General features: G+C 29.5%; 1 protein-coding gene across 1 annotated transcript in view; it reads left to right on the top strand.

Annotated features, from left to right (window-relative positions):
- The window catches only part of Trp1 (translocation protein 1), a 46,745-nt gene that overhangs the window by 25,212 nt on the left and 8,002 nt on the right, over positions 1-13,531 (top strand). Inside the window, exons 3-5 of the mRNA XM_075380846.1 lie at positions 179-287; positions 1,489-1,702; positions 7,293-7,667. Coding sequence (XP_075236961.1) covers positions 179-287; positions 1,489-1,702; positions 7,293-7,667 — 698 coding nt within the window. The remainder of the gene's footprint in view (positions 1-178; positions 288-1,488; positions 1,703-7,292; positions 7,668-13,531) is intronic.

Genomic DNA, 13,531 nt, shown 5'->3' with positions numbered 1-13,531 from the left:
GGTGGATTAAATAAATTATTGAAAATTTTACCGGCGAGTGTGTTAAATATGTTGATAGGTATTAGGCAATGTGCTGTGGCTTTATTGAGGTATATGCCGGAGTAAAGTTCACAGGTTCTTTGTTTTGAAATTTTTAATCAAATTTTTTATTTTAAATCTGTTTTCCATTTAATTTCAGGCTCAAAAGCAGTCGATGCTCTTCTTACATCTCCGTGGGCTAAGCAATCTTCAGAAAATGAAGAACCTATGTTTGCTACCAGGCAAGATGTATCTGATTTTTTGGACAGGTATTTATTTATTTATTGTAAAATAACATTAACTAAAATAGAACCTCCTATCGCTTCAAAGATTGACTTAGAAGAACTTTAAGTTACAGATGTATAAAAACTTATTTACAATTTATCATACGGTTTTTTAAAATTTAAATGCAGTGATATTAGAAAGTGATGACTGTGAATATTAAAAAGCGGAGTAAGAGTCATGAGATTTTATTGGTAAAATATCATTCTGGTTTGTAAATGTGAATTAAGTGATTTTATAGTTTTTCTCATTTTGTCATTAATATACAAATCAAACATTTGGCTCAAATTGCCTAATGTAATTAAAATTCAGAAAATTGCATTAGATCCGTGCATGTAGTGTTGTCATTAGGGATGTATAAAATTTATCTAAAATGATAATGCAAGTATTAAGGACTATATACTAACAATTTCAGTAAATAAAAACGAATTACAAAAATAAGTAATCTGTAATACACATTCTTCAATTATTGATACTCTTTGACCGATGAATTACATCGTTCATAGAACTTAGGTAGTATATTCAGGAGAAAACTTTTATATACTGTTGGTTGTTAATTTAGCACGGTTTATACCCGTAATATTAAAATTATTTAATAGAAGAAAATACTATGTAATCACAGTTAAAATTAGTTAATTCAAATTAATTGTAAGAAAGACCATTCTGAGCTACATGCTTATGTAAACCTATATGTAGAGTGTGAGAATAGTCTGCAACTACTTGGCAGACTGTAATTCAGTTGCTTTCATTATATCATAGTAAATCCCCTATTTCACAACATCTTAGTTTGCTTTCTGTTTTTACAATTTACCTACTGTTGTAATCTTGAAAATGATTTCATCCTTGTTGTGAATAATGTAAAATGTTAATATAAATCATTTGATGTGTGGATTTTATAAAATAAACATAGAATCTATTATTACCTACAAAGATGCAACCTTGTTAAAATTTTATAAATTAAAAAAAAAAATTAATACGTTTTACTTACCGGTGTGTATAAGCAACACAAAGTTTAAAATCTTGAAAATTCTGAGAAGTGTACATGATTCTACCAAACTGTATGTGATTCTCTGATACTAGGTGTATGGAGGCTGTTATTGGAGTAAACTGTATTAAAAGGTATTTTTTGCCACATTGAGAAAATTTTGTTTTTTTAAATGAAACCTTTAAAGTTCAAATTGTTTACAGGATGTTACGGCATAAATTTTTTCACCGTGCTAAGAAGGTGCCAGTTTCTGAACAGGAATTAAAAGCTAAACAAAAGAAAAAAGAGAAAAAAGATAAGGATAAAGATGAAAAAAAGGATAAAGATGAAATAAAAAAAAGAAAAGAAGAGGAAACCGCCGAGAGTAGTCATGCTGAAGGCGGTAAAGAATCTGAAAGTGGAAAAGCACTGACACATGTAAGTTATAAAATTAATATCTTGCATGTAAATATATATTCTTATCATTTTTGTTTGTGCTACTACATATTACTTATTTTTAAAGTAATGATTTTTAAAGTAATTGTGTGTGTGTGTGTGTGTGTGTGTGTGTGTGTGTGTGTGTGTGTGTGTAATGTGAAACATTCCAGAATATGATAAAAAGTGAATATTAAAATAAAACAGTTTAACATGATCTTTGTATTTTAAAAATAATAGCTTCTAAAGAAACTAGCCCTGATTTCTATTTTACGCATGCATGAAACATACTGAGATTCATGTAACTTAAATTAAGGTATAAAATTCATATAGTTTTTGACTTAAAATTTGAATAAAAATGGTCTCAAGGCTAAATCTCCTTGAGTAAGTTATTATAAAACAAAAAATTGGTATATCAAAACACAATTTTTTAATTTGACATAATAACTTTGTTATGTTGTCAATAAACAAATAAAAGTTTGCAACAAAGTTTAAGCAAATTTATCTCTTAATGTTAGTTTAAAGAATTTTCATTTGGGTTTGCTATATAATTTCTGGAGAAGAAAAAGGATAAACATTTTTCATAGGCTATAACTTGAAACAAAACATTTTTAGGTTAATATTTATATGAACTTTATAATTTATTTTCAGTTGTAGAATACGTCTTGAAAATCTTAATATTTCTTGGCGGGATAGCCACACAATTGCTCCCATCTCAATATCCTTCCCTCGGCAATAGTTTTACATCATTCCGTTTAGGCCATGATAACGTCTTGAGAATTTTATGAAACTTAGCATTTTATCGTTTCATAAACTTTTTTATTTTTTTTTTTTGTCTTCAGTCATTTGACTGGTTTGATGCAGCTCTCCAAGATTCCCTATCTAATGCTAGTCGTTTCATTTCAGTATACCCCCTACATCCCTAACAATTTGTTTTACATATTCCAAACGTCGCCTGCCTACACAATTTTTTCCTTCTACCTGTCCTTCCAATATTAAAGCGACTATTCCAGGATGCCTTAGTATGTGGCCTATAAGTCTGTCTCTTCTTTTAACTATATTTTTCCAAATGCTTCTTTCTTCATCTATTTGCCGCAATACCTCTTCATTTGTCACTTTATCCACCCATCTTATTTTTAACATTCTCCTATAGCACCACATTTCAAAAGCTTCTAATCTTTTCTTCTCAGATACTCTGATTGTCCAAGCTTCACTTCCATATAAAGCAACACTCCAAACATATACTTTCAAAAATCTTTTCCTGACATTTAAATTAATTTTTGATGTAAACAAATTATATTTCTTACTGAAGGCTTGTTTCGCTTGTGCTATTCGGCATTTTATATCGCTCCTGCTTCGTCCATCTTTAGTAATTCTACTTCCCAAATAACAAAATTCTTCTACCTCCATAATCTTTTTTCCTCCTATTTTCACATTCATTGGTCCATCTTTGTTATTTCTAATACATTTCATTACTTTTGTTTTGTACTTGTTTATTTTCATGCGATAGTTCTTGCGTAGGACTTCATCTATGCCATTCATTGCTTCTTCTAAATTCTTTTTACCGTCGGCTAGAATTACTATATCATCAGCAAATCGTAGCATCTTTATCTTTTCACCTTTTACTGTTACTCCGAATCTAAATTGTTCTTTAACATCATTAACTGGTAGTTCCATGTAAAGATTAAAAAGTAACGAAGATAGGGAACATCCTTGCCGGACTCCCTTTCTTATTACGGCTTCTTTCTTATGTTCTTCAATTATTACTGTTGCTGTTTGGTTCCTGTACATGTTAGCAATTGTTCTTCTATCTCTTTATTTGAACCCTAATTTTTTTAAAATGCTAAATAATTATTCCAGTCTACGTTATCGAATGCCTTTTCTAGGTCTATAAACGCCAAGTATGTTGGTTTGTTTTTCTTTAATTTTTATAAAGAGCGAGGTATATGAATGCATTAGTTGTTAATGCAAGTTTATAGCAATGATTATTATAAGGTGTGTTATGAGCTAGTGGTTTGCAAAATTTAAAAATTGACATAAAATATTTAATTATCTATGTTGTGGGAATTCTGCCAGCATTTATAGATGCCTTTTATATCTCAAAAGAAGTTGTATGTACACCGGTTAACTATGCAGAAGCTAGCAGATGAGTGCAGTGTTTTGATAGGCTCATATCATGATATTTGAACCAAAAAATTGGTGATTTATCAAAATGTAGTTGAGTTTGGTGCAGTCTCAGAAGATGTTAAATTATTTTAAACAGGTTTTGATGATTTTCATGAAATTTATATCAAATATTTTGTTTCGTTCATTGGTGGATCTGGGTAGTATTTAAAATTTCTAAGCAAAAATTATTTTGAGAAAATAAATAAAATGAATAGAAAACAAATAGAAGTTTTAGGAATTTGATCATAAAATGACCTATTAAACATCCAAACTACAGGCTGTATGTAAAAAAATTGGATTGCTGTGAAATAGAAACCCTAATACATTTATTTTTTATTATTTCATTATTGAGTACTGATTGTTAATGTAGACCGTTTTTGAAATACTCTGAAAATTGTTTAATAGCCGTGATTTAGATCATTTTGTAGTCTGAAGATTTTTAGAACAAAATTTTTGTTTTTGAGAACTTTTAAGATGATGTGTCATAACCCTACTCTTTCCATTTCAAATTTTGACTAGTCCCTCACAGGGCCCTTGTTGCTGTGGGTATAGTTATCATATTGAAAAAAACACAATGTTTGAAGATGTATTTGTTAAATTTAATTTTTCTATGTAGAACAATTCAACATTTATTTTAAGGATTCCCTTCCTTAATGAACACTGCACATAGGCTTATGTGTACATTTATGTAAATAAATATAATATTACTATTTTAGAATATTTTTTTTTGTCTTCAGCAGTCATTTGGTTTGATGCAGCTATCCAAGATTCCCTATCTATTGCCAGTTGTTTCATTTCGGTGTACCCCCTACATCCCTAACAATTTGTTTTACATATTCCAAACGTTGTCTGCCTGGACACTTTTTCCCTTCTACCTGTCCCTCCAATACCAAAGCGACTATTCCAGGATGCCTTAATATGTAGCCTAAAAGTCTGTTTCTTCTTTTAACTATATTTTTTCAAATTCTTCTTTCTTCATCAATTCGCCGCAACACCTCTTCATTTGTCACTTTATCCAACCATCTGATTTTTAACATTCTTCTATAACACCACATTTCAAAAGCTTCTAATCTTTTCATCTCAGGTACTCTGATCGTCGAAAGTTTTTCACTTTCATATAAAGCTACGCTCCAAACATATACTTTCAAAAATGTTTTCCTGACATTTAAATTTTTTGATGTAAACAAATTATATTTCTGACTGAAGGCTTGTTTTGCCTGTGCTATTCGGCATTTTATATCTCTCTTGCTTCATCTTTCTTTAGTAATTCTACTCCCAAATAACAAAATTTTTCTATCTCCATAATCTTTTCTCTTCCTATTTTTACATTCAGCGGCGATCCATCTTCGTTATTTCTACTACATTTCCTTACTTTCCTTTTGTTTCGTTCTTGTTTATTTTCATGTGTTAATTCTTGCATAGGTGTTAATTCTATGCCGTTCATTGTTTCTTCTAAATCTTTTTTACTCTCTGCTAGAATTACTGTATCATCAGTAAATCATAGCATCTTTATCCTTTCACCTTGTACTGTTACTCTGGATCTAAATTGTTCTTTAACATCAACTGCTAGGGTTCTATGTAAAGATAAAAAGTAACCATGATAGGGAACATCCTTATCAGACTCCCTTTTTTATTACGGCTTCTTTATTATGTTCTTCAATTTCTGTTGTTTGGGCTATAGATGTAGCAATTGTTCTATCTCTGTATTTAAACCCTAATTTTTTTTAAATGCTGAACAGTTTATTCCAGTCTACGTTATTGAATGCCTTTTCTAGGTCTATTAATGCCAAGTATTTAGGATATATATTATGTAATAATTTTCTTGAATTTTTAAAGTTATTTTAATGGATTTATTTGTGTAGCAATCATATTGCGCATCAGGCACAATTACAGTTAGGTATTTTTTATGATAGATGAGAGATTAATTTTGTAGAATGTGAAAAACTGCCAAACCTTAACTGGTTTTGAATAAGAACCTTCCAGATAAAAAATAGCCTTTTGCAAAAATTATGATTATAGTAACAAAAATTTGTTGGTCTCTTGTAATAGCTTGGAAAATTATAGCGTTTAGACAAATTGTTACTACGCAGAAAAATATTATCTTAATCCAATTATATATAAAAGTAATTTTGAGTGTATTTGTTTTTAAATTGTCCATTGTAAGAACAAATCCCATATTGATTTTTTCGTCTTCAGTTTCTTTTGGAAAACATTCTCAACTAAATTCAAAAGGAATAAGATTATCTGTGCAAAAGATGTTTTTATGAAACCATGATCGAGTGGCTCAAAACTATTTTGACCACATAAAATCTGTTTATAACATATTATTATCTATCCTATATCATGTTTTTTCCTCACTTGTCTGATTTTCTTCTCTATTAATTTAGTTTGTAATATTGATAAATTATATTTTGATAATTGTGTGCATATGTGTGATATTTTTGTAGCAGTTTTTACCAATAATTGGCCAAAACCATCATTAGGAAAACTTAAGAATCCAGATAGAAATGTAAAGAATGCCATATCGGTCTTTGTGAGGATCCTTGATTCTTTAGTTATTCTGCACAAAAAGCAAATGTCGATAAAAATTCAGCATAGAATTTATTCAGTCTATTATTATTTACATCATTTTATCATCTTATTTAGTGAATAATTAAACAATTAATAAAAGCGAATAAAAAACTTCACCTCTCAACTAGAGGTGGTAAACAAGTATAATCTATTGTTCTGTTTAAAACTTTCTGTTGAAAGCTTTTTTTGTAAACATCCTGATCTCCATAGGGGAAGATACCCTTCGCCGCCCCTCTGTTCCTAGCCTTTATGAACTTTGAAGGTCATCTTCGAAATCTCGGCTTTTGACATATTCCAGTCTGCCTAGGCCAGGATCCCACCAATGCGAATGCCATGAGTGCCATTCCCATTGGTGTACTGCTATTTAATGAACCCAAAACAAAACACTAGTCTTACTTTCAGTAAGACTGAAAGGACCTAACTAAACATAGGATCTGTGAACTACCTGTTCGTAGAAGATAAAAGTTATAACAACCTATTATAACAACACTGAGAAAATAAACTGATTTCTAATACGGTTTCACTTTTTTTTTTCTTTTTCTTTTATATATGATATATATAAATTTTTTTTAGTAATTAGTGGTATTCATTGTAGTAAATTAATGTCTAATCTAGCCTGGGTATTGAGCACATTATCTGGTTAGGAAGGAATCGACCTGTGAGCCGATTCAGGGAGTCTTATAGGAGAAAAATTAGCCTGTAGTGGTTAAAGAACCTCTCGGTTACAACCAGGCTTTACTCCTTAAAAAACATTGCCGCATTTACATGTAACTTTTCAGATATTTATTTTTCCTTCTGTCTTCTATTTGTCTGTGCAGATTAATTTAATTTTATTTATCTGAATTATTTGTTTCAGGATGAAAGGGAAAAGAAGAAACGCAAAATACGTTTAGAAATGCATCTTGACCAGTATTTTGTCGACAGTCTGGACGCGTACGTTTGGATATATGATCCCATTCCTGTTTACTATTGGCTGTGTGGATTTTTATTGGTGTTAGGTGCAATAGCGATATGCATGTTCCCGTTATGGCCTCCTACTGTCAGAATGGGTGTTTATTATCTTAGCGTAGCCACAGCTGGGTTTCTTATGTTAATTATCGCACTGGCTGTCATACGACTTATTATATTTTGTCTTGTTTGGTTGTTAACATTAGGCGCTCATCACTTATGGTTGTTCCCAAATCTGACTGAAGATGTTGGATTTTTTGCATCATTTTGGCCCATTTATCAGGTATGTTGTATTTTTTAAGTCGATGTCTATTTATGTTAACACTAATTATATGAAATTATTTTATTAAATATAGTTAAGTATCAAACAAATAGCCAATGTATAATCGTGTCTAAATATTTTGGTATTTAAAACTAACCGGTAAAATTGTGGTTTCCTAAGTTGTAATAGCGCCCATAGGATCACAGTAGTAAGCAGCAATTGCTAAAATAATTTTTTTGATGTATATGTGATACAAGATTGAAAATTTTTATTATTGAGTGCCTAAATTTTTTAAATTGCTTCATAACAGCATTTGCCTATAAAAGTAAATGTGAATGAAAAAGATATATATCTTAGTATGAAGTGAATAATAAAAACAAAAAAAAAATAATGTTAAAAGTAATAATAAAAAAGGCTAGTTTTGGAACTTGTATACAGCGTATCATGTGATTGATGTATGTTTGGGCATGAACCCACTATACTGTATGAAGTTCACTGTGTTGATCCACAGGAAGAAAGTAAATTTTCAATTATTGGCAGTCATTCAAATTATTGAACCTTTATTGGAGACTGTTAATTGATTGAACACTGATAAAAGCCATATATGGGAAGAAAGGTAAGAAAACATGTTTTCACTTTATTGTATGCAAATGCCAGTGGAAGCTGTATTAAAATCTTTTATTTTAGGCCAACATAAATATCTACAACAGGGATGTCCAAAAACTCTATCTGTTCACTATTTATTATTCAAATATGTGTAGTTTACTTTAGAAGAAAATGCACCATCTTCTCATCCGGCTGCCAGAAAGTCGATCAATGAAGTGTGTATGTATCTGTGATGGCTACAACGTCCCTGATCCACCTGGCAAATCAAATCGTCATTTTCAGGGCCAAAGGTGCGTATATGGAAGACATGTAGAATTAAGACAGACTGTAGAATTACATCACAATCGGTACCTGGTTTGCAATTTTGTTATAGTTATGAATAACGAAAAAAGCCTTCGAGATATCAAACCAGACAATTGGATATAAATTGAAAGAATTTTGCATGAAGTTTACAGTCAAGGTGGTGAAGAGGATTTCAATGAGAGGTTGTTGGTTTTTGATTACCGCATGAATTTCTTCAGTTAAGAAGTAGAAATTGCTGTTAGTGTGGTGGCACCAGGATTCCTATGGAGGAAACCATCATCCAAAACTAAGCAGAGTAAAGTTAAACGACCGATTTCAATCATTAACTGTTTCACCTGAACAAGAATGAAGCATATACGTGTATCAAAATTACTAACGCCTAGAAGCAGTAACTATTTGTCTCTATGATAGTGGTGCGGTTATTAAAATGAAATTGTCAATCTCACAGACTATTGTTGCTGAATGTAGTTCACAGTAGCTCATAATTCACAAATGAAAAGAGATATTTTTAAGAAACAGATAAGACGTAGAAGTATGTTTTATTGCTACAAAAACTTAAATTTACTTTTCTATGTGGTTACCGTTTTTAGCCACACATTTCTCCCGACTATGAGCCGGTGTTTTCATTCCGTCAATGAAGACTAATACTGACAATCTTTCCTCGATTCACAACCTCTCTACATCCTCCAGTTCATCATCTGTGGTGAAATACTCTGTAACTTCCTATTCCATATTGTTGGCATATTTATGACTCCAGGAGGGATTTATCTCTTGAGATAAAACTAAATATTATTTTTCGTGTAACCGATGCTATTTTACAAGAGGCTGAAGATTTGGTTCAGAGAGAGTGTGCTTTATACAAAAATATATGAACCGTGTTTAGGTTAAAATATCATCCAAAAGGGTGAAGTAATAGTTTTTTAATTATGGAAATGTGAAAAAAAAAATGAATAAAATTCTGTAAAAGTGCAGTTCTGGTGGCATTGTATGAAAATGAGATCTGGGTACCATTCAGAGGAAACTGAAATGAAATTGGGATAACAGAGTTGAGCTTTCTTTGCACAGTAAATGGCATTTGGATAGAATAAGAACAAAAGATATTAAAAATGAATTAAACACCATTTATTCTGAAGAGAAAAGAAAAGAATATTGAATTGTGAAATATTAATGGTGTACTTATCTGAACTTATGCAAAAAAAACCATTTACTTTACCTTGTGACATTACAAGAAGCATAGTTTATCAGGGAAGATGATTTCTGGAACACCCAAGACTGACTTATATGTGAAGCAATAAAAATATGTGTGTGTGTATATATTTATTAATTTATATTTAATAGCTCACCCGAAGTACAGAATAATTGAAATAAGATGACTTACCTTATCTCATTACATAAGCAGAAGCACTTTCGTGAACTTAATTCGCATCATCAGCTGCATTATATTTATATATATATTTCAAAAAACATCAAACTCGCAATTCATAATATCATATCGCTTATTCATTTATATTTTATGTTGAAATTTTTTTAAACAAATTAAATTTAAATTTACTTTATCATTAAAAGTTTATTCAAAAATTTAAAAAACTTATTTAAATTAAACATTATAATCACAAGATGTAAAACATAAAATTGTTTAAAAATTATAAATATTAATTAATTAAAATCAAGTTAAAAAATTAAAATGTAAAAATTTTTACGTATGTCAACAACATGACACAATATAAACAAATAAATTAAAATTAAAAACCTTTAAAGTAAAATCAAAAACTTAAGTAAAGAAAAATTATATGCTATCCATTTCACTGAATTTACTTTACTAACCGGGTTGGAAGATCAATTACTCAACATTATTATGAAAACAGATAGTGGTGCTATCTACCGTAACCTTTATAATACAGTCATCGTCATACTTTGTATGAAGGTGTTTCATATTAAATTTATTCCTACGTTTATATGTATAATATCTTTCTAACAAAACCCTTATTGCTATCCATATTGCATTTTTTTAATTTAAAATATTTTTAAGTTTGAATATCTGACATTGTATGCTTATTTTTAATCAAATGATCTGATACATTTGAAAAACCCAGTTACCCATTTTTATAACTTCTAAATTTTTCCGTGAATCTGGTTTTAAAAGATCTAGTAGTCTTACCAATATAAGTATGGTGACAATCATAATCTATATAAATACCACTCAATTGTATACATCAAAAGTATTATTACATTTATTACTTATTAGGTGTTTTATTATGTGGTTATTCATCTGGTATGCAGGTTTAAACTTATTATCATCATAAACCTTTGTAATGCGTTCTACTACTTTATCAGCATACACATATTTTAAATATATGTTGTCAATTTTTTGTTTTATTTTTAATTTTTACCATTTGTTTATTTAAAATTTTATCTACTTCTCTACTGTCGTAACCATTATACATAGGAATCTGTTTTATAATATTTAATTCTATGTTTAATTTAATGTTTAATTCATTTTTATTTACATTATGTTTCGTATTATTAATCGCTCTATCTATCATATTTGTATTAGTACTAATCTTATGTGACCATAGGTGATTGAAGCTCATGTATAGTGGTTTTGTTAGATGTTGGTTTCCTATATACTGAAGTTATACATAGATTATTTTTCTAAACTCCATTACTAACATCCAAATAATTTATTTTTCTATTTTTATCAATTTCAAACATAAATTTTAAATCATTGCAGTATGAGTTGAACTTAAAGATTATTAAATGTTCATCACTTATCACCGGATTACAGACTACAAAAATATCATCAACATATCTAGTCCGCATTAAAATATCATGTATATGTGTTATCCTGTAAACTATCTTATCTTCAATCCTGTAAATAAACCTCAGACAATACGGATGAAAAAGGAAAACCCATCGGTAGTGTATTTTCCTGGGTGTAATATTTGTTATCAAAATAAGTTTGTTTGCGTATGTTCCTTATAATAACAGTGATATTTTCAATAAATAAGGGATCTTCATAATTTTTTACTAATTTTTTCTTTAATATATTAATAGTTTCTTCTATGGGTATATTAGGATATATATTACAGATATCATAACTAACAGTCCTAGTTTTATCATTTACATTTAAGAACTTTAGTTTATTTAGCAATTCGTAACAATTATTTATATTACATTTATACTCTAACTTTATTTTACATATGGGAATTTTATCTATTATTTTAGCTATAATGTAGTAAGGAGCGGTTTTAAAATTAAAGGACGCGTAGGTATACCCTGTTTGTGTAACTTAGGTAACCCAGTTAATATATAGGTGCACTTTGATCATAAGGGTACAATCAATGTAGTATTTATTAAATTATTTTTATAATTCAAAATATTACAAAATTCCATTATTAAATTTAGTAATTCTTAAAAATTTGTTAATAGGGTCAGTTATTTCTTTTAAACCATTATCTATTATATATTGTTTCATTAAATATTTGTATTTATAAGAATACATGATGACCATTGTATTGGTTTTATCAGATTTTAAAATAATGCTACTATTATAACTTAATTTATTTTTTAGGTTGTAGATTATTTTTTATTATTATTAATAAAGGATTTGTAATTTATATTTCCTTGTTTTACATCAATAATTTTATTACTAATGGTATTCCGTAAAATATCTTTATCATTAGTGTTTGCTTTATTTATATTTACTTTAAAAATCCACTACAATATTCTTGAATGTCGTTATCATTTTTTGTTAGATTAAACTTATATGCATTAGCCGCAATAAATTGTTCATCCTTATCAAGTGCGATATTTGTTCACCAAATTGAATTCTATACTGTTGGTGGAAAACTGTGTTATACTTTTGTCTTTGACATAATTGGTACAGAAGGTAATATGGACAAATAAAAAAATAATCTATTTTGCTAAGTTAATTATAAATGCTGACCAGTGAAATATGTCATTATTTTTATAAATTGCACATTAAATTACGAAATGTTATATGTCTAATAAATTTCAACAAAACATGTTTAAAACTAAATATAATAACCGCATAGCTGAAATGTATATAAAGAATTCCCAACGTAATAAAACCTTAACCAAAACAAAAATGTTCACAGAGAGATACACAAATACACAGATAAATACACAACTTTATTTATTAAAAATTTTAGGTAATGTCATGTTTAATTATATAATGGATTTAATTAGGATTAATATTAATATATGAGGTGTTCAAAAAGTAACGAGAATTTTTGTTATTTGGAAAGAATTTTATTTATTTGTATACATTAATGTTGTTATCCCCTTCAAAATAGTCCTCAATAGATATTATACACTTATGCCAGCGCTTGTTCCAATCCCCGAAACACTTCTGAAACTCGATCTTTGGAATAGTGTTTAGCTCTTTCAGCTATTCGCTTTAATCTCATCTGTGCTTCTAAAACAACAGCCCTTTAAGGTTCTCTTTATTTCTGAGAATAGAAAAAAGTCACATGGGACCACATCTGGCGAATATGGTGGCTGGGGTATCATTACAGTATTGTTTTTGACTAAAAATTGATGAACAAGCAATGAAGTATGAGCAGGTGCATTATCATGATGCAAAAGTCATCAATTGTTTCACCACAAATCTGGGCATTTTTTTGGCTTGTTTCATGCAAACTGCGTTGAACTTGTAGATAATACTCCTAATTGATTGTTTGACCTTGTGGCAAGAACTCATGATGCACTGTGCTGTTAAAATTGAAGAACATGGTGAGCATAACCTTCACACCTTTGACCGTGCTTGTAGAGCTTTTTTCGGTCTTGGTGATTCAGAATGCCTCCACTGGGACGATTGAGCTTTAGTTTCGACATCATATCCGTAAACCCGTGTTTCATTACCTGTTATGACTCATTTCAGTAGTTCTGCATTGTTGTTGACTTCATTTAGCAACATCTGAGAAACTTCCATTCGCCGCTGTTTTTGTTTGAAA

Source organism: Lycorma delicatula, chromosome 13 (assembly GCF_047948215.1).
Source record: "Lycorma delicatula isolate Av1 chromosome 13, ASM4794821v1, whole genome shotgun sequence".
Lineage (NCBI taxonomy): Eukaryota > Metazoa > Arthropoda > Insecta > Hemiptera > Fulgoridae > Lycorma > Lycorma delicatula.
The sequence above is the reverse complement of the archived record's forward strand: the minus strand, read 5'-3'. Positions and strand labels throughout refer to the sequence as shown.